General features: G+C 54.7%; 8 protein-coding genes and 2 non-coding genes across 10 annotated transcripts in view; 4 read left to right on the top strand and 6 right to left on the bottom strand.

Moving 5' to 3' along the window:
* The window catches only part of ABB37_08821 (hypothetical protein), a gene marked incomplete at its 3' end in the record, with an annotated part of 3177 nt that extends 1072 nt beyond the window's left edge, over positions 1 to 2105 (top strand). The window contains exon 1 of the mRNA XM_015807940.1: positions 1 to 2105. This exon is cut by the window's left edge and continues 1072 nt beyond it. Within this exon, the coding sequence (XP_015653598.1) occupies positions 123 to 2105 (1983 nt within the window). The 5' untranslated portion in view covers positions 1 to 122.
* A 3551-nt stretch (positions 2106 to 5656) lies between these two features.
* Positions 5657 to 7126, top strand: ABB37_08820 (hypothetical protein; the record flags this gene model as incomplete). The annotated part of the gene is made up of 1 exon (XM_015807939.1): positions 5657 to 7126. The coding sequence occupies one exon, from the start codon at positions 5657 to 5659 to the stop codon at positions 7124 to 7126; it is 1470 nt and encodes a 489-aa protein (XP_015653597.1).
* Positions 7127 to 8150: 1024 nt separating this feature from the next.
* Positions 8151 to 8576, bottom strand: ABB37_08819 (hypothetical protein; the record flags this gene model as incomplete). The annotated part of the gene is made up of 1 exon (XM_015807938.1): positions 8151 to 8576. The coding sequence occupies one exon, from the start codon at positions 8574 to 8576 to the stop codon at positions 8151 to 8153; it is 426 nt and encodes a 141-aa protein (XP_015653596.1).
* Positions 8577 to 13038: 4462 nt separating this feature from the next.
* Positions 13039 to 13317, top strand: ABB37_08818 (hypothetical protein; the record flags this gene model as incomplete). Its single annotated transcript, XM_015807937.1, has 1 exon — positions 13039 to 13317. The coding sequence occupies one exon, from the start codon at positions 13039 to 13041 to the stop codon at positions 13315 to 13317; it is 279 nt and encodes a 92-aa protein (XP_015653595.1).
* A 114-nt stretch (positions 13318 to 13431) lies between these two features.
* ABB37_08844 lies at positions 13432 to 13503 on the top strand. Its single transcript has one exon. It is a non-coding gene; the product is annotated as a tRNA-Asp (tRNA).
* Positions 13504 to 13545: 42 nt separating this feature from the next.
* ABB37_08845 lies at positions 13546 to 13617 on the bottom strand. Its single transcript has one exon. It is a non-coding gene; the product is annotated as a tRNA-Glu (tRNA).
* Positions 13618 to 14090: 473 nt separating this feature from the next.
* On the bottom strand, positions 14091 to 14669 carry ABB37_08817 (hypothetical protein; the record flags this gene model as incomplete). The annotated part of the gene is made up of 1 exon (XM_015807936.1): positions 14091 to 14669. The coding sequence occupies exon 1, from the start codon at positions 14649 to 14651 to the stop codon at positions 14091 to 14093; it is 561 nt and encodes a 186-aa protein (XP_015653594.1). The 5' UTR covers positions 14652 to 14669.
* A 1938-nt stretch (positions 14670 to 16607) lies between these two features.
* Positions 16608 to 17951, bottom strand: ABB37_08816 (hypothetical protein; the record flags this gene model as incomplete). Its single annotated transcript, XM_015807935.1, has 1 exon — positions 16608 to 17951. One exon carries the CDS (start codon positions 17949 to 17951, stop codon positions 16608 to 16610), a length of 1344 nt encoding a protein of 447 aa, XP_015653593.1.
* Positions 17952 to 18840: 889 nt separating this feature from the next.
* Positions 18841 to 20009, bottom strand: ABB37_08815 (hypothetical protein; the record flags this gene model as incomplete). Its single annotated transcript, XM_015807934.1, has 1 exon — positions 18841 to 20009. The coding sequence occupies exon 1, from the start codon at positions 19906 to 19908 to the stop codon at positions 18841 to 18843; it is 1068 nt and encodes a 355-aa protein (XP_015653592.1). The 5' UTR covers positions 19909 to 20009.
* Positions 20010 to 20368: 359 nt separating this feature from the next.
* On the bottom strand, positions 20369 to 22481 carry ABB37_08814 (putative mitochondrial flavoprotein monooxygenase; the record flags this gene model as incomplete). Its single annotated transcript, XM_015807933.1, has 1 exon — positions 20369 to 22481. Exon 1 carries the CDS (start codon positions 22385 to 22387, stop codon positions 20369 to 20371), a length of 2019 nt encoding a protein of 672 aa, XP_015653591.1. The 5' UTR covers positions 22388 to 22481.
* Positions 22482 to 22826: the final 345 nt, after the last annotated feature.

Genomic DNA, 22826 nt, shown 5'->3' with positions numbered 1-22826 from the left:
AACGAAAGTAAAGACACACACACACTATATATATATATATATATATATATTACCTACACGGATTAAACATTTATCTTCAAAGGAAGAAAAGCACAGAAATAAGAATTAAGAAGGCGTAAACGATGTACACTCGTGAGTCCGTCAGCACCGACCGCTACAACGGTGACGAGTCGGGATCTGGGCGCGAGGACCCGCAGAACACCACCACCGTCAGCTCCGACTGGAGCGTCAGGCCGTCCGACGACACGGTGGTCGATGCCGCGCAGACGAGCAGCCTCTCGCGGTTGAACCCTGCGGCAACGCCTTTCAGCTTCACTGGAGGCGCCGGAGCTGTCGCGGCGGCTGGTGGTGCTGGTGGCGGCCCCGGCAGCAACGATTTGGTGAGTGGTGGGAGTGGTGGGAGTGGTGGTCTTCACCTCCATCACCTCCACCACCACCGTCAAGGGGTGCTGTCGAACAACAGTCTGGACGGTGCCATGTCCCCGACTGGCCTGCCCACCGTCGGTCGTGGCCACCTCGGCGCGGGAGGGGTGAACGCAAACAACGGAAGCAACAGCATCAGCGGCAACAACGGCATGGCCATGGACGGCGGCAACAGCCCGAGCTCCTTCGGTGTGATGCAGGGTATGATGTCGGGGCAGTATAGAATGGTCGGTGGTGGAGGTGGTGGTGGTGGACACCGTCAGAGTTCGCTGACCGGCGGCCGGTCGGTGGGTGGGATGATGGATTTTGGCATGACGCACGGCGGCGGTGGTGGTGGTATGATGAGCGGCGGCCTTGGCGGCGCGAACCCGAGCAGCGGCCTCGGTGGTGGTGGTGGCCGCAGTATGGGCAGCGTCGGCGGCGGGCTACCCAGTCCGAACAGCTTCCTCCCCCCGCCAGGCGAGGAGAGCGATCAGCAGGAACTGCTGCGTCTGCAGCAGACGAACTATCGGGTCAAGATGCTCCCGCCGCCGCTGACGTACGAGGTGCATCGCAAGATTTGGTCCAGGAACGAGTACGGCGACGACAACGACGATGACCTGCACGGCGCGGCGGTGGAGCAGCAGCAGCAGGAGGAGGAAGAGAGCCTGCACAACCTCGTGAACGAGGACCCGGTGGACAAGGAGCAGCGCTTAGAGGCCTACAAGCAAATCATGCTCCGCTGGTACGGCCACATCCACGTCCTCGAGAGCAAATCAGAAGTGGCGAAGCGCCTTGTGCGTGTTCGCCGAGCCTGCCCCTCGATGGAGGAAGTGATGGCCAACCTGTCGAACCAGTCGCAGCAGCAGCAGCAGTGCGGTGCAGCGATGAACACGCCGGAGTCCGAAGGCGGGGATGACGACGCCTCTTCCTTTCAGCGGCAGCAGCAACCCGCGGCGGTAGCGGCCGCTACCGCCGCCTTCACTCGCCGAAGTCCGTCCACGCCGCTCGACGCGGAGGAAGTGCTGTCCGCGTGGTCCGCGCAGTGCTGGGACTGGTGGCAGGAGACGGTGAAGCGCAAGCCGCGGCGGGCGCGGAAGCAAGGCGAGGTGGCGCTCGGCACCTCCGCGCCCGGCCTGCCGACCTCCGCCTCGGCACCGATGGTGGCTGCGATGGGCGACGGCCCACTCCCGCACAGCCTCTCCGCGCGTGCCATGGAAGCGGAGGAGACCTCGCCGCAGGTGCCGAGCAACGGCAATGGCAGCCCCTACACCCACCACAGCCCGTACACGAGTCATCCGAACGGGCCTCCGATGGAGGCGGCAGGGAATGGGACGGGGATGCCGATGGCGCCGTCGTACACCTCCTTTACCGACCTCTCCGAGGAGGGCGGCGTCGACGCGGCGGATCGCTCGTCCGGCCAGAGCCCGCAGCAGCACAGCCGCGCACTCTCGCACTCCTTTCCGCAGGTGCCGGGTCAGCAGCCGCAGCAGCAACAGCAGCTACCGCAACAACGTACGACTCCACCCCAGCAGCAGCAGCAGCAGACTCCTTCGCACGCCGCGACATCACCGACGTCGACCTTCACGACCAACGGCATCCGTGCCGCTGCCCCGCGCACGGGAAATCCGGATGACTTCCTGGAAAACGATCACCTCACCCTGGCCTTCACGACAGAGCTGCTCAAGTCACTGGAGGAGTAGCCGTTCTTCCTGATCGCGCCGGCGGACAGAAGCATTTCGGCAGCCCCTCTGTTTTTTTCCCTTTGCCGTAGTGTGAGCGAGGGGGTATCGTACTTGAACGAAAGAGGGAAGAGAAAGCGAAAGCTGTCTGATGATTCCTAACGGGCGCGGTTGTGCTGTGTGTGTGTGTGTGTGTGTGATGCGTGTGCGGTAGATGTTCTCCATCAACTCTGTTTTCGTTGGTAGCGGTGGTGTTAACGCCTTTTCATTTGCTTATATATATTTTTTTATTCTTTTTAGCCTTACTTCAGAAACTCCACTCAGAGAAAAAAAGAGATATTCTGCATGTTTTTGCGGGCGACGCCCACCTTTGGTGGTGGCTGTGGTGGTTGGTGGTTGGTGGTTGGTTGTTCATTCGTTGTTTCCGCCTCCCTAAGCGTTGTAACTGCTTGATGTGACCCCGTGGGTGTGTGTGTGTGGATGGGTGGGTGCACGTGTACTTTGAAAACGAAAGCAATTAAACGGTGGCGGTGTTGGGTGTTCCTTTCGTACCTAAATAACACTATTATTAGTACTGTAATACTTTTAAGTGTGGTCGAGGAGACTCGTGTCGTCGGTCATCACGGCTGCTGCGGTAATGCCGCTTTACACCTGCGCGACAGTGGATCATCCAGGGTGCCTTTGAGGTGAAGTGATGGTTTGTTCGTTTGGTTGGGATTCGCGCACATATATATATATATATATCTTCTCTTTTTCCCATTTTTGTCTCTAGCATAAAAGAAGTAGCTCACTGTTTTTCTGGAGGGGAACTCTTTGAGGAGCTTTGAAGGCTCGTCCGTCTTCGGATTCTTTTTTTGTTTCTGAGAAGCTCACCGAGGCTTCCGTACGCGTGCGTGTGCGTGTGCGTGTTCGGGTTGACGACGCAAAGAGAGCAAAAATATGTTCTTTGGGACGCACGACACAGTGCTGCCCACCTATGGGTGCTTCTCTTCTCTCCCTCTCTGCGTGTGTGTGTCGTTGTTGGTGCTGTTGAAGAATGTGTCGTCGCATCGGTGAGCAACGTAAGCGTTGACTAAATACCGTCGTTTCTGCCATCTTCTGTCTTCGTATGTTTTTCTTCCTCTTAAAGCTAAAAAGAAAAAAAAACATTTTAAAAAACAGGCAATAATCGCAGAACCCAGTTTCCTTGGGCGCCGTTCTCGTCTCGGCTTTCGCAGAGGAGCGTGCTCGACGGCGTGAGCAGAAATGGGAAAGGTGACGGGAAACACACAAGCGAATTGCATCGTCGTCGTTGCAGCTGGGTCCTCCAATGCAAGAAAAAGAACCTTCGCTCTGCGTTCACTCTCCCACACGCGCATACGCACTTTTTGCTGTCATTCCTTGTAAATGGGAGGGCGATAGTCGATGAGCTGCTTCGCTTGGTTGCACTCCGAAATAGAAACAAACGAACATGAGAGCCGCAGAGGTGCCTTCATCGCTTTCTGAATGCAGACATGTGCGTATGAACTTTCGCGGTACAGAGCGAAAACAAAAATGTTATTCTCTTGCTCCTTCTTCCTCTGTCTTTCTTCTCCTTTCCGTGTGTGTTCGCAACGCACCCACATATTTGTTGCTGTGCATCTGCCATAAACTGAAGCATTCACCTATTCATTTGCACCCTCACAGCACGTTAAAATCTTTCTCTTGAAAAAAAAATTTTAAGTGCAAACTGTGGTGGCGCATTCGTACCGCTCACCCCGATCGCCTTCTTCTCTTCTCCCTCTTGCAATTACGTTGTGTTCATTGCCGAAGAAGCAAAAAAAAAGTAATTTTGTAAGTAACAGAGCTCGTTAAATGGGGGCTTAAATCGTTGCACCACCTTCGCGTCATTTCGCTCGTTGCGGTCGGTTTTTGCTACTCTATTATTACACTCCTTTATCCATTTGTTTGTGCATCGCACTACCAACCACAAAAGAAGGAAAAGAAAAAACGGTAAACCTAAAAGAACCCCCCCCTCCCTCTCTCTCTCTCTCTAAACGCACACGGCAGACAAAAACTTGCGTGCCCCTTCCTTCTGTTGTTTGTTTTCTTTTCTGCACCCCGTGCTCCGTGACTTCTTTTGATAAAGGATCCCTTTTTCGTTTGTTTTACGCCTGTTTCAACCGTCTGCACCGGCTGGAGCGCCATCGCTTTCGTATTTTACGTTCTTTTCGTTTTGTTTTCTCTCTCTCTCTCCTCATCCTTCCTCTCGTTACCTCTTTCATTGCTTCTCCACGCTTATTCCCTTGACATCCCCTCACAATTTGTTTCGCTGGCCACCAATACTATTCTTTTCATTATTATTATTATTTGAGTTCTCATTTCAGCCGTTGGGTGTCAGCGTGCGCCTTGTTTATCTTTTTTTTTCCCACTGGCGTACTGATTTGACTGATTTGCTTCTATTACTGCACATAGCACATACGTTGTGTTCGGTGTATCCGGTTGTGCCGTTTCTTACCTTCTCTATATATATATATTCTCTTTTTGTTACTCAAGGTGATCTGTGAGACTGCCAGGCCCGTGTTCGTTGCTCTTGCGGAACGCCTCTGCGCGTGTGTGAGAGGGAGCTTAGATTTCCGTCGTGTAGCAATACACCCCAGCCCTGTCTCTCTGTGGCTTCGTGTTGCTTTCTTTTCCTCTCGTTCCTCTTCTGTTTTGCTTTGTGTGCGTATCTCTTCACACCCATTTATTACTTCTCGCATTTTGTTTTCTTCGTCAGGTGCCAACGACAGCCTCGACCTCCGGGTGTTTTACACCGTTCATTTCACTCGTTGCAACCGTATTCCCATCCCTTATCCCCATCCCCACCTCTTTGTCATTGATTGTTTTAGTTTCTCCTCGCTGCTGGCTCTCAAGTTTCTTTCTGTGGCTTGACGACAACACGCCCTTCGCTTTCTTCTTCTCTTTCAATTGTTATTTGTTCCGCTCTTTTACTCCCCCTTCCCCTCGCCGAGGCGTGCGCGTCGTTCTCCTCCTTCCTCAAAAGCGGTAGTCTCTTTGCTATTTTTGTCCTCATTGTGAGTTTCTCATTGGTGTTATTGTCTTGGCTCATCTAAGCAGATCTATTTCCATTCCTCAACCTATTGCTCTTTTCGCCGTTGTTTCTTTTTTAACAGGAAAGTAAAACCCAACCAGGGCCAGTCACTTCGCCCCTGCGTACCCGTGTGCGGTTCGGTGCCGTGTTTTCCCCCCTCCCTCCCCTCCCCACCCATCCCTTTTCGGCCGGTCGCCTTCATAAATTTGTGTATGTGTCTCTGCGTTTCTCAACGCTTTCAATCGCCCTCAACAACACCGATTTCTTCATCACCTCGTGCTGATAGCGCTGCGCTCTTAATTATTATTATTTGTTTTGCTGCTCCCCCGCTATTTGCTACTTCAGCGCCTCTCCGTCGTCGTCGTTGTGCGTTTGTGAGCCCGCATTCGTTTCCCACGCGAGACACGGAGCCAACCTAGACGACTCGAAAGAGACGGCATCTCCTCTGTTCTTTCTTTAGGGCGTTGTTTTTCTTCCGTTACCTCTTCCTCGCCCTTTCCAGCCGTGCCCGCAGCGACAGATGCACTCCGACGAGTACGCGTCTTACAGGCTGCCCTCTGGCGTCGCCTTCACGGTGCTGCCGCACTCCTCTTCATCTTCGCAGCAGCAGCAACAGCAGCAGCGCGTTATGAACAACAACTCTGTGCTCATCGACCCCCCAACGAGCTTCTTCGTTCAGGCCCAACAGCCGTCGCAGCACCATCACCAGCAGCAGCTGCTGCAGCAACAAGGTCTGCCGTCCGTCTTTCTTCAAACGCCGGCCGCCACCGCCACCCCGCCTTCCATCACACCGCCATCTCCGCAGCAGCAGCAGCAGCGCGGGAACAGTATCTCCCTCAACTCCGCGCAGTACTCCCCGCTGGCACGCCAGAGTCAACCGCCGGTGGTGCTGTCCTCGACGCCCCCGGGCAGCACCCCCGGCCAGCTCTTCTCCATACACCCTCTCTCCCCTCTGTCGACGTCCTCTGGTGGGTCGCAGCCGAACCGCACTCATGTCCACGTAGCCCCCACGCCGACCTTCGCACCGACGAGCGTCACGCAGCACCCACAACAGCCCGCTACGGAGGCCGCGGGAGGCGGCAGGGATGCTGGGAACAGCTTTTCCGCCGCCACGACGATGTCAGCAGCCAGCACGACGGCGGCGGTGCACAACGGTGTCGTGGACGCAGCGGAGATGCGTCTGGCGAACGAGCGCCCCTTCCGCTTTAAGATGCTGCCACCACCGCCGACCTTCGACAGATTTTTGCTGCAGTGGGAGGCGAACGCGGAGGATGCGCATTACCGGCCGTGGCGTCGCGGTGATGACGGCGGAATCCCACACAGTGGGGTGCTGACGACGGAGGACGCACTGCAGCGCTCTGCGGCAGCAGCCACGGCGACCGTCGTCACCAGCGCCGGCGGCAGCGGCACCAACGCAAGTGGTCCCGCGCCGCGCTCGGCGGAGGAGCGACTGGCGCTGGCTGAGCAGTACCGGCGTATTCTCGAGCGCTGGTGGAACTACATGGCCGTCTTCGAGCAAAAACCCGAGGTCCGTCAACGCCTGGGCAGCCTGTACACCTGTCCGGACTGCGCCGATGCGCAGCGCGCCGTCGCGGCTGGCTTTGCCGAGCTCCTGCCTGGCGAGTTGCGTGAGCAGCTGACGCCCGACGAGGTGACGTTGCAGACATGGTCGCACTTGGTGCTGAAGTGGTGGAAGGAAACGAAGCGGCGCCGCCGCACGCGTCGCAGCCGTCGCTGCTCCCGCAAAGACGCCTCCTCCTCGAGCGTGACCGGGCGGAGTGCGTTGGAGGACTCGCAGGTGCTGGACAGCGACACCACCCCCCCGCACATGGAGAACGGCGAGGAGGTGTCCGTCACGAGCGGCAACTCCTTTGTGATGTCGAGCATGATGGGCAACCGCCTCACGCACTCCCCTCCCGATAATGAGGGCTACTTGAATTTTGACTTTACGAACCAGACCACCTTTGGGAGTCCCGCCGAGAGCGGCTAGTAACTTTTTCTCTTTCTGCGACGGGAAAGGAGAAGAGGCAACGAACCTCAGTCCAACGTGTGAATCCGCAGCGGTCCTGACGGTATTCCTTGTCGCTGTCGGTGTGTTGTAGCAGACGGCACTAAAGCAAACCAGGGAAGTGCTGCGGCGCTTTCAAGGTAATTTACTCTGTTGCTGGGCTGTCGAATCTTTTGTTTGTTTCTCGCTCTTGAGAGGATACACAGCAGCGACGACAGACGTTCGTGTTTTAACTTATGCTCCGGTCCAACATTGAAGCTCTTCCAAGAAACACTCTGACAAAGAAAAATTGAAAATAAAAAACCCACACCTCCCCCAACCCCCCGGCACTGCATCCGCGTCATCGAGATCGCATCGGTTTCCAACACCACTACTGGTCTGCCGGCTGATTTGACCTGCATCCCCGCCTTCTTTGAGCCATTCTCTGCCTCGTGTCCTCTTTCCTTTCTCTTTCCTTTCTCTCTCCTCCTTTCGCGCCGGCCTTTTCTCCCCGTCGCGCCCCTCTTTCGACCCAGGGCCCCGCAGCAGCCCAAAGCAACCTGCGGAACGCGGACGTACGAAGGACAGAAAGAACCGCCCGCAAAACCACAAAAGCGGCGGAAGACAAGACAAATGACGCCCCCACACGCTCTCCAGAGAGCCACGGGAAAAGAAGCAATCACAGAGCCCAAAACTTGAGGAGGGGTTCATGTCACGGCACCGCGCGTGCCTTGTCACTATCAAAGAGAAAGCCAAAGGAGGAGGGAGAAGAAGAATGTAAGCTGGCAAGCACTCGTGGTTCGCATGCTGGACGCCGTGTACACTCGCGGGCCCACATTGGCTCCGCAATACTGTCGCCCATTTTATTCGCTGGTGTTGCTTCGTTACAATTCACTGTGGCTTTAAGAAGCCGACCGCCTTCCCCCGGAGGACGCGGCCGAGCTTCGGGTCAAACCAGACTCAATGGAAAACACACGGGTTTACCACAGGAAAGACACCGGAGGCGCAGGGCTCGTTCAACGAGTCACTATCGCGGGCATGTCAGCGCGCGACCGAAGGCGACAACCGGGCCGGCAGCGAAGAGCTCAGCCGGAATGGGTACAGCGGGTCGAGGTACCCAAACAAGGAAAAACACACACCGTCCCGGCATACAAGCGCGGGAGAGACAAGCATACCCTCCCTTCCATCGGAGAGGTGTCGGGTGTGCCAGCAACCAGCCTTCGTGAGGGGCGCTGGAGGGGCTTAAAGAGAAGAAAAGCGAAGAGATGTGATGCCCGGAGAAATAGAAAAACGAAAACAGAAAGGAAAATCCAAAGCGGCGCATGCACGGTCGCGGCCTGAACGATATGTTCCAAGCGAAAAGCGGGGTGCAGCCAAGGAAATGGGGCACCCGCAGTTCCGCATGCCGGCGGCAAAAAACATTCTGGAAAACAAAGAAAATTAACCGCAGCATATAAATAAGAAAAATTAGGCTGAAAACAGTAACAAGTGTGAGAGAGGATCCACACCGGAGACTGCAGAAAGTACAGCGAAAAGAAAGCGGAAAAGCAACATTACGTTAGCTCCCAACAAGAAAAACAGGAGACGAATCTTTGAAGAAAGCTATCGTTTTGATATACGGCAACGAAGTACAAAGAAAGCGTCGCAGGTCGCGGCGGCCATCTCGGTTGAGGCGCATGGAAACTGAAGAAAGCAGCCATCACGGACGAAGACTTCCAACATCCGTTGTACGGCGTCAGTTGCGCCACTGAACTTTCAAAGAATTAGGCCACGCATGCGACCAGAGATCCGTTGGTGTGTGGACTATCTTTTTGACCTCCTTGGAGCAGACGGCTTCACTCAAAGCCAAAGCACAAAACCAGCACCAGTTTCTGACGCAAGGAATCACCAATCCCAAAACAGGTACATTAAAAGCGCTCCAGCACTTTCCGAGAACGACATGAACAAACTGCAGAAGACGAAAATCATCCGGCAAGTTCACAACACGAACTCCAACGCAGCAGCGTGTCGAGGCAAGAGGCAGCGTACTGCCGACAGTGTGACGCCGTTTACAGTCACGGGGACCAAGCACGACACCGTCCGAAGACGCTTTATCGCATGACAGGAGCAGAGCAATGGCTACTGATAAGCAAAGGGCTACCGCCCAGACGAGCCACTCCTACACGTTTCGATACATCTCGACGCAGTGAACGCCGACATGGGCAGCGTACACGACCTGATGGCCAGTTTCTTTCAGGTCGAGCTCCCAGATAGAATGCAACAACGCTTCGTCTTCGCAGATCCGAATAGCGGTACACAGCGGTACTTGACGCGGCCTCCGCTGGGAGACTCGGTCCCACCGGAAATCATGCAAATCCTCACATCCACCGTGGCAGGTCATCCGAAGTACGCAGGCAACGAGTTCACCATGAACGGCCCAGCCCTGACCTCAATCGACGTTCGGATCGACAACATACGGTACGCGGGCACGCATCAAGCACTCCAAACGGCGTCCAGGATGATGTTGACCGCCGCAAAAGAGTGTCGAGTCTCTCTCAGTACGAATGAGACGTACACGGGAGAAGTCACCGACTTCATAGGGGATCTATTTCAACAACGCAGCTCACAAAGTGGGCGTGACAGATCACACGATCCAGAAGATTGCTGGTCCGATGCCAAACATGACGTGCAGCGACTTAGAGCGACTGTACGCACGGCTCCTCCGCAGCTCGTCAATCTCACAGATCCGCATCGCAGAGTTCTACTGGGCGTTGAAGCCCATTAGACGAAGGCTGTCTCAGCTCAGCCGGACACCTCTCCTGGTGAAGGAGCCGGCCTGCACACGCCCAACGGCGCATGCACAACTCAAATAACGGTAGGACTTGGCACAGAAGAACCGCCCACGAGCGATAGCGCCAACCGTGGCAACAAGAATGCTGACGCCTCTGGAGCCGGTCGAGGAGCGGTCTTGATCTGGGCCGAGTCCCAAGAAATTGTGAGAGGTGCTGCAGCATGGTCCGCAGCAGAGCGGCGCCACATAAACACGCTGGAAGTGAACACCGCGGTTCTGGCGGTGGATCACTTGCGGCAATGGATTCCCGCGGAGTCAAACCTTCGTATTAAGATCGACAACACGACGGCCTTAGCCACTCTCAAGAAAAGAGCCAGGCCGACACAGGCACTCAAGGGCATTGCACTTCGCGTAGAAAAGCTCTCGCAAACACTCAGTTGTCCTTTCTCAGCGGGAGAAGCACAGCGACGTGAAGAAAAGTACTGCAACGCTTGCGGCCAGTACGAGCACTGGAGGTCTGAGTGCCGCAGCCTTCAAAAATCCGGCGTTTACAGGCCGTCAACGAGCACGGAAAAGTGAATGAAGTACCTGAAAAGCTTCTCGCGGGTTCAGATGGAAGACTGATGTCGACAGAATATCGCCGAGGAGCATAGACCACTTGTCTGCAAACGCAATCACACAAATGAAGGTCGGCAACAACGCAAAGTCAACCGACGCAGCGACAGCACGAGCACTATTGAGGCTTTTGCAAATCGAAGACAGCACCGTGAAGATGATGTTGAAAACTCACTCCATCAACCGAATTCCACAGAAGCAAGCGGTACCAGCAACACGGAGGGAGATAGAGCTTGTCATGGCAGCGCTGAAAGACAGGCAGCGCGATCACGCAGTGGTCTTCCAGGCGTGCAAAACGACAGGCCGTTGGGGAAATATTCAATGATTGACGGCGGAGAATTTATTGCTGGTGAACCTGCAGCAAATTGTCACACGCTTCACAGCTGGAAAGACGCTATCACCAGACCCTTACACGGCATACGCTCTAGTTGGGGTCGAGGACGAGAACGACACAGCCGAATCGCTCAAATTCTCAGCAGCTGGAAGGCAGACAACCCAGCATCAACTCGGTTCATAAGAACAATGAATAAACGTCAGATCATTCGCGAGCTGAAACAAGCAGACCCAACACTGAAAGAGCACTCGACCAAACGAGGCGCTTTGAGCTTCCCCTAGGATGCACCGTGCAGAATCAGTTCATACCAAAAACAACCCCCCCTGTTAGCCCAACATGGCAACGACAAAGCCACGATGCAGGATTAAACGATTCAAAGACAGTATTGGAGACGACGGTTTTCTGGGGATAGGAATGTCAGAGTTTTGCCGACGAGAGGACGTGGAAGCGATCTTGTCAATTGGAGATCTGACCAAAACGCATCCTGGCACTCCAAAACATGCTTGCCGACACGTCGGGGGCGAGCCAGGAGAAGATTTACACAGCGCTCATATCAGAGCAGAAGCCGTATATGAAGAAGGTCGAAAAGCTTAGCGACGATAAGAGAACGTTCTTTCCAAAGGAAAACTTGCCTGATATATCTTCACACATCTTTCGCAGGAGAAATGGCCCATAAAACGGTAGCGTTTGTCGTCTTTTCGAGGGTAAAGCAAGCCACGACCGACTCTAAAGGATGCCTGTAATACAACAGACTGAAGAGAAAATGTCTATGAAGCAGAGTTTTGAGGTTGAATAACTTCGAAACGCCTTTTCGGGCTGGCGTCGCAAGTAAACCTTGATGATGATCGGCTCTTCGGTATTGAGGCAGTGATTCCATGTTTTTTTACGTCATAAGGATCGAACTACGTGAGTCTCAACAGACGAAACCGATGTTTGAGTTCCTTGGGGTTCGGGATCTCTTTTGATCTCGACAGAATCGTTGCCGCCAATAAAGCAAAGTGCTTCCCGACGCGGGGAGAAGACAGTCGCATGCTTGAAACCATTTTTATCGGATTGCGCCCGGTTCTACATGCATTACCTTCTGGGAGCAACTCAGCAGGCGTAGTGGCTTTCAATGCGGCACGAGGCGTGGTTGTGAGTTATTATTTCCTGTGAGAAACAGTTGATGGTGAATGTGAACCTGTGGCTTGATCTATGGTTTGAATGAATGTGAGTGAGATCTTTTTAGTGTAAAAACCTGCGTGGTGAATCCGACAGCATCTCGTGTTCCAAATTGCCTTTCAATCGTACATCTGGTATATTTTCTTTTTAAAGAACTGTTTTCCGTGATTATCATCTTTAACGTAACAGCAACTGTTGAACTGTAAAAGCCTTGATACAGACAGACACGGGCCCTTTCGCCTTGTTGTAAAGCAGTCAGCGGTTCGAGACGCCGACAATGGAGCCACCACCTTTTTGTTCTCCAAACTTTTTCTTCTACTCTTCTCTCTTTTTCTCTCTTTAGTACAGGCTTTAGCGTCTCCGTTTTCCTTTTCTACTTCATCTATTTTCGCAACTGCCCAACAGTCGTAGTTTTGTTTCTGTTTGGCCCTCCCACCGTCCCCAGAGGCTCTAGTGAAAACACGGTAGGAAACTTTTCTCTTTTGTTTTCGGTTAACCTGTTTAGCTTGTATTCGTTGTTTCCCGTCATCGGCTCGAATCAAAAAGAAACGAAACCTTCTCCTTAGAAAAGCCATTCTGGGGCAACAGCTCTCCATGAAATCCATGTACGGGTCAGAATAGGGAATGGTCCCGGTGACTAGTTTATTTTCTCAACACCAAAAGGCTTACTTCAAAAGTTTTCCGGTTCTTCAATCCTTTTCTTTATTCTGGCTCGCTGCGAAAATGGGGGTTCAAAGCTGAAGTCGAGGTATCTTTGTCCGTTTCCATGTTTTCTGTCCACGCGGATATGATTTGGGTGCGTCCGGCACGATCGGAGCACCGTTCTAAGTCTATCTTTCCTTCTTCGTTTCTCTCTCCTGTACTGTGCTTTGTTCTTTTCCCGACGCATGAGTGCTTCTAAACCCACGTCGCCGTAGACTTGCTTCCTGTTTCTTCTCCGTGTCTTCTTGTTTCTTGTTTGTTCTTTCCGCCTGGTGAGCCGTGTGCCGTGTTTCTTCTTTGTTTGCTGTGCTTTTGCCCGCATGTCCGTTTGGCATGCATCCACCCAGTGTGTTTCCTCCCGCGGACGCCGCGCGGCCGGTGCATGCTCGCCCGTTGTGCGGGGCGGGGTGGCCTCCGTGCCGGTGTCCAAGCCATAAGAAAAGCACCCAACAAACTACGTGTAAATGGGGTGCCCCACACGCGACTGATCGCGGTGCGGGGCCCGCCGGAACGCATGTTACGCGGGCGGCGATTGTAGTCGCGCGAATGTCTGCTCCTTCGGCCGCCAAGTCCCTGCGGCCGCCACGTGTCGCTCCCACTGCACGATGCTGACTCACTCTCTCCGCTCCTGCCTCACTCCTCTCTTCTTACTCACTGCGTAGAGCGACCCATACAACAGGACGGTGGCGTTGCATTATCTGTTGAAACGCCTCCAAGGGCTTTCAGTTCTCGGTAGTATAGTGGTTAGTATACCCGCCTGTCACGCGGGTGACCCGGGTTCAATTCCCGGCCGGGAAGCTTTTTCGACCATCGCGCGCGCCGGGAAACGAAAAGGAAAATTTCCGGTGCCGGGGATCGAACCCGGGTCTAGCGGGTGAGAGCCGCTTGTTCTATCCACTATACCACACCGGAGACGTCCTCTTAAACGAAGTGACTTCCAGAGAGAGAGAGAGAAAGAGAAAAGGAAGAAGAGTGGAGAGGGTGTCGTGTGCCACGAAGGTGTCAGTGCATAGACACATCAGTGACGACGTGGAAAGCGGGGGACTGCCGACGCTGCTGATGTACAGCGGAGTGAAGGCTGTGGAGTTGATCCATGTGCATCCCTCGCCTGCCTTTTGTGCTCCTTTTCTTTTCGTTGTTGTTGTTTATGTGCCGGCACGCGAAGTGCATCGAAGTGGCGTAGCGTCACGGAGAAGCAATAAAGGAGCTAAGTTCAAAAGAAAAGTTAAAAGTTCTTTTGGTTGGTTTTTGTTTTCTGCAAAAGATATCCCGAGCTGAGCGGCGGTGGGCGCCGCCGAGTCGTCAGATGCCGTCACGTTCACGTTCTCTGCGTTGCTGCTGTCTTTTGTTTACCCCATGAGACATGCCCAACGAAGAAAATCACCCTACGAGCTCTCCTGGGGCTTCTTGTCAGACTTGTTGCTGGCCTCGCGCACGGCGCTGAGGAGGACCTTGTAGAAGTAGTAGAATCCAACGGCGGTGATGATGTGGCCAGCCCCGGCCGTCCACGAAATAAAGCGACTCTTTGGATCCTTGTCGGTCACGGTAAGCGTGCCGTGCACCAGGATCATCGTCAGGGTGATGCCGATGCCGATGTTGTACGTAATGTAGAACTTCTTGTAGTCCTTGTGCTTGGACAGACAGAAGTTCTTCTCGAGCAAGAGGACGAAAAGCAGGAAGAAGGTGCCGAGGGAGAAGCAGTGGGTGTGCATGACACGCAGCTGCGACGTTCCGTTGCTCACGTAGCCGAGGTGGCGCGTCAGCTCACGCCAGTACACGCCGGAGGCCAGTCCAAAAATCGTGTAGCCCATACTCGCACGCGCGAGCTTCTCCATGGGTGGCTTCGCCATATTGCCGGGTGGTGGTGATGGTGGGGTGGAGGTGTTGTGTTTCTTCTCGTCAAGCGTGCCGTACGTGGGAGGCTTTGAATCTAACTTCGTCGACATAGAAAGGAACGCAATCCTGCTCAGGCGAGTACGCGTGAGGAAAAGGAGAGGAGATGCAGGTGCACTCACCTCAAAGAGAGAGAGAGACAAGCGGGATGAAAGTGGAGAAGATAAGAAACAACGACAGCACGTGTGCGAAAAGACAGGAGGATGACACCATAATGGCTCCGTACACCGCTGCACGAATGTGCTATCCCTCGCACCAGCGGTGAGAAACTGTTGCTGAAAAGAGCAGCGACAGCGACAGCGGCACGCAGGTGTCTCTGTTACCTTGACGGCGCAGACTCCGTCGGTTGTGGTACCAGCGAATGACGCGAGCGGAAACCACCTCACGCCGCTGAAAGCTGTTGCATTGCTTTTGACGTGACACGAGCGATGCCGTTTTTTTTTTGCTTCTTTTGAGTTTCGAATGATGACGAAAAGCGTTAAATGCCCACACAAAGGCGATGGAGAGAGGCAGCTCCGCGAAGGAGAGAGGTCGTGACGCATAAGCGTTACCGAGCAAGAGGAAAGAAAGGAAGAAACAACATCCACAGTAGCAACAACATCGGCCACGCCAACACTGAGAAAAGGAAATACGCTGCGAAGCTTCAGCGCTTATGGGGGTGGGTTGGAGCAGCAGGGGATAACAGCTCGCCCAGCTGCCGCCAACGTTGAGGGCCGCCAGCCTTGTTCATAGCTTTTGCTCCCACAAGGCACACACACACGCAACGCGCCTCTTTTCTGAAGAAAAGAGCGATGCAAGTCCTCCTCTTTTCGCACTCACTCCGGCGTCGCAACGAAGAACAGCAGCCTATATAAATGGGAAGACCAGCTTACTATAGGTGCTTCATAAATCAAGGAATAACCTACACCAAAGGAAAAGAGCAGAGACTCTGACGTCGTACACACACCATTTTCTTAGCAAAACAAAAAAAAAGCAATAATAATAAGTGCAGAAGTTTTCCATCCACGTCATCCCAACTCTGTCAGTTGAGAGGTAAGGAGAACCCGTTGACGCCGCATTTCTTCCCAACAAGCAAGGAAAGCGAAAGGGGGGGATGCTTCAAAGACAATCGATAGCCGTGACCGCTTCTATGGTCGCAGGCAAGGAAGGAGGACGCTTCCCAAAGGAACAGGAGAGTGTAATACAGAAAGAAGAAAGGAGAATGGAACATTTTCACCTTCCCAATCGCAACTCAGCATAAGGATTGTGATTTCAAGTCTTTTTAAAAAGTTGTATAGCACCACATAATAAAACGTGTGCCTGTGTGTGTGTGTGCAGGTCGGTGTGGGTGGGTCTGGTGTTCACGGCAATAACAAAACGAAAGGAAAGAAATCTAAGCGTCGATCCACAGGACTATTTTTGCTCATTCGTTCATTTGTATTCCTTTTATACTGCAAAAAAAAACCCAAAAATAAATGACCAGTGAAAATAGAAAAGTGTATCACATCTGTGTCCGTCCTCTTCCATTGCTCCAGCACGCCGACACACCCCTCTCCCCTACAGGAAGATTGCGTGATAGTGGGTCTTTTGCAACATCCATCAAAAAATAAACACTCACACAAAGGCTCATCTAAAGGAGTCGTTGCGCAGCGGCGCAAGCAAGCGCAGGCACGGGGGATAAGATTCGGGTAATAATACGAAAATCTTGCTTAGAGCGATTCTACAAGGGAAAGAAAGTTTTAGGCGTCGAAAGTAAATAAATCTGCGAACGTTGACACTGTCCCGTGTCTTCGTTAAGCACCTTAACAAATCGTAAAACAGAAAAGTCATACATATCAAATGCATAAATACAAGACCACACAGTGACGCTGAATAGCAGTCAGCAAACACACCCACACACCCACACACCTACACAGGCATATTCTTAAAGGTTTATCTTTTTCACATGTTCATTCGTCCTCCGTTCTCTTTCTCTCTCCCAAGGGCTAAAAACCACAGGGGAGTTCTTTTCGCTCGTGGTTGTTATATTGCTAGTTGCACTCCTCAACGGCGATCTGCTTCGCCGTCTTGCGCGGAATCATCGCGGGGAAGTACTTTTCTGTCAGGTAATACGCCACGGTGATGTACACGCTGGACACGACCATCGTGCAGAAGGACGTCGCCATAAGACCAAACCCTGCGGTGAGGACGTAGTATTGTTTGTGGAAGGCGTACTTCTCATTGCACCACTTGCCGTAGTAGATCTTCAGCTCCAGCGCGAGCTGCACCACCATCACCACCACAGAGGCGTAGCTGAAGAGGAGCGCCGGCAGCCGCGACCCAGCCAGGGACTTCCACAGCAGCAGTCCCGTGACACCGGCGCACATGGAGAAGAAGATGGATATGACGCTGAAGGCCTCCGCCGCGCGGAAGTAGCGCTGCACCGGTGGGCAGTCGAAGTCCTTGACGAAGATGGAGTAGTTGCCGCCGGGGTGCGTCATGTTCCAGTTGAAGTTGCCTACGCGCTCGCGCCAGAGCAGGACATCCGTCACCGTCATCGTGTTGCCGTCCTTGTAGAACCAGTGCGAGATGGGGCACGAGACGACCGAGAAGAGGAAGGCGGCGAGGGAGAGCAGGGTGAAACCGTGGATACTGTTGTCTACGGTGCGTGCATCGAGGGGGAGTGTAAGGTGGTTCGCCGCGATGATGCCACCAAGACCGGTGAGGACCCACGCCGTGACGGTGAGGCCGAAGCCGGTGGTTGGCTCGTACAGCTGGGAGTGGTAGCTGGAGGCCGGGCCGCAGTCGTGGAAGCTCCACAGATACACGTTGAAGTTGAAGCTCACCTGAATTGTGAGACTGCCCATGGCGCAGGCCGTGATGACCAGCATCGCGTTGCGCAGCGCCACCTTCGGCTTCGTATGCTCCTTCACCGCATTCAACACGCTAAGGACAAACGTGAGGAACGTCATCGCGGCGGAGACGATCGCAAACGCCTCCATTACCCGCACGCGGCGCTTCACCGGTTCACACAGGGAGCTGGGGTGGGCGACCACATCCCGCGCGCCTTCAATTTTTGTCACGTGCTTGAAGAGGTAGAAGAAGTACTGGTGATTGTGGAGGCCGTCCGGCTTGTACTGCATCTTGCTGTACCACGGAACGCCAATGGAGACGACGGTGAAGACGAGGCTGATGGCGGCCATGACAGAGAACAGAATCGGGCCCACCAGCACATCACGCGGCGGCGGCGGAGGGGCGGGGATGTGATTCGACACCGACGGCTTCTCGGTCGACGAGCCGGTCCCGCCGCGGTCGCTGTCGTCGTGATGGGAGGGCGGCCGCGTCTTGCCACTGTCATCCTTGCTGTTGTTGCTCGTTTTGGACAGCATTACCATGGGTGGGTGCAGGGAGGGAGAGAGGAAGGAGAGGAAAACACACGCGACACCAACGGAAATGAAAAGAGAAGCACTTACGCGGTTTTGGAAGTTCACTAACGTTATCGAATGTGCGGAGATAATCCAGCAACTACAAAAACAACAGCGGAGCCGCAAAAAAGAATATATATGTATAACTATAAATATATATGTACGTTTCTTTTAGCTCCGTTGTGCTCTCTAAGCCTGTAAGAGTGGAGGTATACGGCAACGCCACAGCTAAAAAGAGAAGGGATTCGAAGAAGAGAGGCTCTACTTCGTTCGCGAGAAAACACAGAAGCAACGACAATAAGAACAAGAAAAAACTTTCCCCGCTCGGTGAGGGCGTAAACTCACGCGTGCACGCACGGGCTTTCTTGTGCAGCGAGGGTGTGTGTGTGTGTCGCCCTTCCGCTGCTATTTGACGCAAGGTGAGGAAAGGGAACAAGAGTGTGCCGTCGCACAAATCGATGAGAGAGCCAGGACGAGAAAAAACGGGAAGCAAAATAGTAATAGTAAAAAAGTGAACAAGAGAGAAACAACGGTGCGTAGTCCTACGGAAACGGGGGGGGGGGGGCAGCTAATGCCACGTTGAAGTGAGGTGTGAGAGGGGCGCAAAGACCAAGGGAGGAGGAAGGAAGGAGAAGCCATATGAGACAAACACAGAGAGAGAGAGAGACAGAAAGAGACAGGTGCAACAGAAGAGAAAGGCACCTTTAAGGATTCACGCTTCGCTCTGACGTAGCCGTCGAGGAGAAGGAGAAAACGCTGTAAGTAGCCTTGGATTTAGTTTTACCATCCTTGCTATACAAATTAATGGAAGGCGTGACGTAGACAGTTTTACCATAGCTATTATTCTTCTTATCTTCGATCACCTGCTGCCATGCGTGACGCGAAACACTACGTGCGGCATCTTGTCCGCCGTGTCCACACGCTGCAGCAACGTCACCTGCAGCCCGTTCGACTGCGCGGAGCGGGTGAACTCCAAGTAGCCGCCATTTGTGCCAAAGTAGTAGTCCTTTGACGCGATGATCGCCTCACCAGTGTGGGGACGCAGCCAACGCCGCAGCACACAGGCCAGCTTATCGCAAGCCTCCTTATCAAAGGTGACATCGGCGCCAAGAATCACGTCGCAGAACGCGTCCTCTGCACTCGATGACGAAGTTGGTGTACCGTCTTGGCTCTCCCACTTGAGATCTACCCAGTCTCCATGCACAAACTGTACTTGTAATGCAGGCGTGCCGCGATGGCTGCCGTGCAGCCCGGACAGCGTCGCTCGGTTGGCGGTGACCGTCGCGGCCAGATTCGGCTTCGTGCAGACGGCCAGGACTTCCTCGTTGTAGTCCTGGAAGGCAACACGACGAGCGCCAAGACAGATGGCGGCCAGTCCTGGCAGACCCTGTCCACACCCGAGCTCCGCTACGGTACCGGACTTGTGGAACAGCGGGTGGTACTGCGCGGCGTGCGCACTGAGGTATTCGGCCAGCAGCGTGGCACACGACCACACCTTGAGGCCGCCGTAGTACCGACCTGGGATGACATCGCGGTGCTCCGTAGAGGCCGCAGCTTCAGGCCCCGTCACCGAGGTCAGCGCGGAGACTTCGGGAGACGTTTGATAGCATAACGTAAAAGAGAGGGTATCGTTGAGTGTGGTCGAGGAGGCGGCGGTGGAGGAAGAGGACGAGGTGACCAATGCAGCCTTCGGCACCTCCAGCTCCAGTTGGCATGGCTTTGTTGCGGTGCAATACGCGGAGGCCCATTGGGAAACAATCTCATCGTTGAGAGCTACCCATGGGAAGAGTGCGGTGGAGCGCGACGCCGGTGGCAACGTGGTGAGAGAGGCGACGGCACAACTAGCCTGGGTGGTAGGGACGTCGGTCGTTGCTGTCGCCTCGCTTGGCGCGTCAAAGGAGAAGAAGAAGCCGTCCGAGGTGTCCATGCTTGCCCGCTGCGTTCAGCGGAGAACGACAGGGCTGGAGTGTGTGTGTGTGGAGTAGCTAAGGTGTCGCGGTCGTGGCAGGGCCCGCGCGCAACGAGTCTAACAATTGTGAGAATGATCGGAAGAAGAAAGAAAGAAGGAAGAGAAAAAGAATCAGATAGAGGCAGTCGAGAAGGAAAGCGACGATGAGCAACGGGAGAGGCGTAGCACAAGAACAACCAGAAAAAAAGTTAGCTCTCTGATCGGTGCAAAGCCATTTGGAGACATAACAACAACAACACCGCAGACTGTCTCTTAGATACATGTGTGCACGGTACAATTCATCCCTCTGCAAAAACAACATCCGAAAAGAAAGACGTCCCACCACCAACAACACCCAGCAAACCTACAAGCCCCGACACAGAAAGAGACGTTCATCCCCTCCCTGTCTTGCTGCTTCAAACACCTCGCCCCCTCCTGTCTACGTGTAAACGCGTCCGAGGTGGTAAAAGAGTCGGTGCTTCGCCTGCTGCTTCTCGGCGTAGTCGTACGAGGTGTAGCCGCGGCTGTTGAGCATTTCTTCGATGCTGCGGGAGTAGATGTGGTTCACGGAGCCCTCGTAGAGCGTGTTCCACCCACGGGGAAGGCACAGATTCATCCAGCGCTGATAGGCGTTCTGAAAGCGAACGAAAGGGTTCGCGTGCTTCTTGCGCTGGTAATAGAGGCACTTGTCCGTCAGCTCGCGCAGCGCGTCGCCATTCGTGCCGCGCTCGTCGCTGTACTGCTTCACCGCATCGTAGAAGTGACGGGAGTAGGCGTCCACCTGATTGAGCAGGTTCGCCCCGTCTTCGAGACCCAAGGCGAGACTTTGCATCCAGAAAGGGTTGCACGTGTGCGCCGCATCGCCGACGAGAACCGCAGACGGAAGCCCGACGGAGTTGTGAAGCTGCTCGCAGTAGACGGTGGGGTAGGGCCGCGCGACAGACGAGAAGGACACCAACTCACTCGGCGGCAGCGTCGCGTTGGAAGCGGAAGGGGAGGGGGAGTTGTGGTGCAAATCGGGCAGGTAGCGCCGCAGCAAGGCGGCATCCTCTAGCCCCGTCAGCTCCCCCATCGGGGCATAGACCATCACCGAGAAGAGATTGCTCCCCTCCACGCGCGGAAAGGCCAGCGCCACCGGGACCTGGGCCGCGGATTGCACGTGATAGGACTGCGCCGTCGTGATCGCCGTGGTGCGGCGACAGTGCAGCCAGCGATGGATGTGCTCGTGGCTGAGTTCGCTGCTGCGGAGGAGGCACCAGCGCACACCCATGTCAACATCAGCGAGAAAGCCTTCCACGTCTACTAAGCTGCGCAGGTGGGACGATACCCCCTCCGCGGACACAAGCAGATCGTAGTCGACGGCCTCCTCAGCAAACTTCTTCTCCCACTGCCGGGCACTCAGTGTGAGACTCGTGTGCTTCCTGGGCGTGTGCTGCCGTGCCTGCGCCACAATCGCCGCGGTTCGCTCCGCTTCCACCGGCGACGAGGCAGCCGCCTGCGCCGCCGCGTGGTCTTGCATCTCCTTCGCCGCCGCGCTGCCAGCCCAGGTGCGCACCACGAGCTGCTGCCGGAGCGGATAAACCGCCTCCACGACGTGGCGATAAAAGACCTGCAGATTCGCGGCGGGGAGGCCGTGTTGCCCGTGGTCCTCCAGCAGGCGGCGTAGGAGAAAGAGGTCTATGGAGAGCATCGTCACTGCAAAAGGGTGGTGCTCGGTGAGGCCGGCCGTGAGCCAGCTGTTGTACGCCCCGGGGTGGTCCATCACGCCGCGCACCTTCACCCCAAGGTGGCGGAGGGCAGACAGACGGACACCGGCCGCCTCGAGGGCATCCAACGCACGGCGGGTCAGAAGGGCGTACTCGAGCTCGATAAAAGGTGGGTAGTGTGATGGGGACGGGGCAGCACCAGTGGGATCACTCGATTCATCATTTTTGCTGGGAGGGTGCGACTGCGGTGGCTCCGGTGTGGAGCCAAAGTGTGGGCGAACGAGGGGCCCACGATAGGGCGGAAGGGCTTGATTCCAAGACGACGAGGAGAGACGCTGGACGAACTCCCCCGAAGAGGCACCCGAAGCGACGCCACGAAAGCTTTCCTCTGCCTCGTCTTTTTGCAGTTTATCCTTCTCCTTCTCCGAGACAGAGTTTCGGAGCGGCTGATCCTTCACGTCGCATAGCGGCGGGCTGCGCTCGACGACGGTGGTGTGCCACCCACGCAGCGCGAACTGCGCCGCCATCGTGAGACCCACCACGCCAGCCCCCGAGATGATGACGTTGCCTTTGTGTGGAGAAGGCTTACCAGCCACGACGGGTTGCCAGTTCTCGCCTTGGACGGGATAGGCGCGGTTGCTGATGGACTGGAGGTAGAGGTCGCGAGGGACGACGTTCGACTCGAGTGCGCGACCGGAGCCGTCGGTGTAGCGGTTGGTGGAACCGAGAAGACGATAGGCACGGCGGAGCATCGTGGCGATTGAGCACTGAATAGGCCTCACACGATGACGGCAACACCCTCCAGCAGCACCAAAATAAAGTAGCGCGCGGTGTACGCACAATACTTAGCAGAATCGATAGAGAAAAAAAGGGAGGGGAGGAGGGAGGGGGGGGGGGGGAGATAGAGAGCGAGCGATGCAGGAATTAACGCGCCTTCTTTCAACGAGACCCAAATCGCTTCCTCTTCTTCATCGAGCGACGAGCTGAACAAAGAAAACCAACTCCTGTTAGAAAAAAGAGAAGAAAACAACAACATGCAGATGACGCCATAAACAGTAATCGACAACGGTCGGGAATATATATGTATATATTTATATATGTATTCCGACAGAAGGTTGACTTCACCACTTTCTCATTTCCTTTCCTTTCTTTTCATTTGAAACATCACCCTTCCACGACGCAAAGGAGCAA

This window comes from Leptomonas pyrrhocoris (assembly GCF_001293395.1).
Source record: "Leptomonas pyrrhocoris isolate H10 chromosome Unknown, whole genome shotgun sequence".
NCBI lineage: Eukaryota > Euglenozoa > Kinetoplastea > Trypanosomatida > Trypanosomatidae > Leptomonas > Leptomonas pyrrhocoris.
This window is presented reverse-complemented; position numbering and strand designations above follow the sequence as displayed.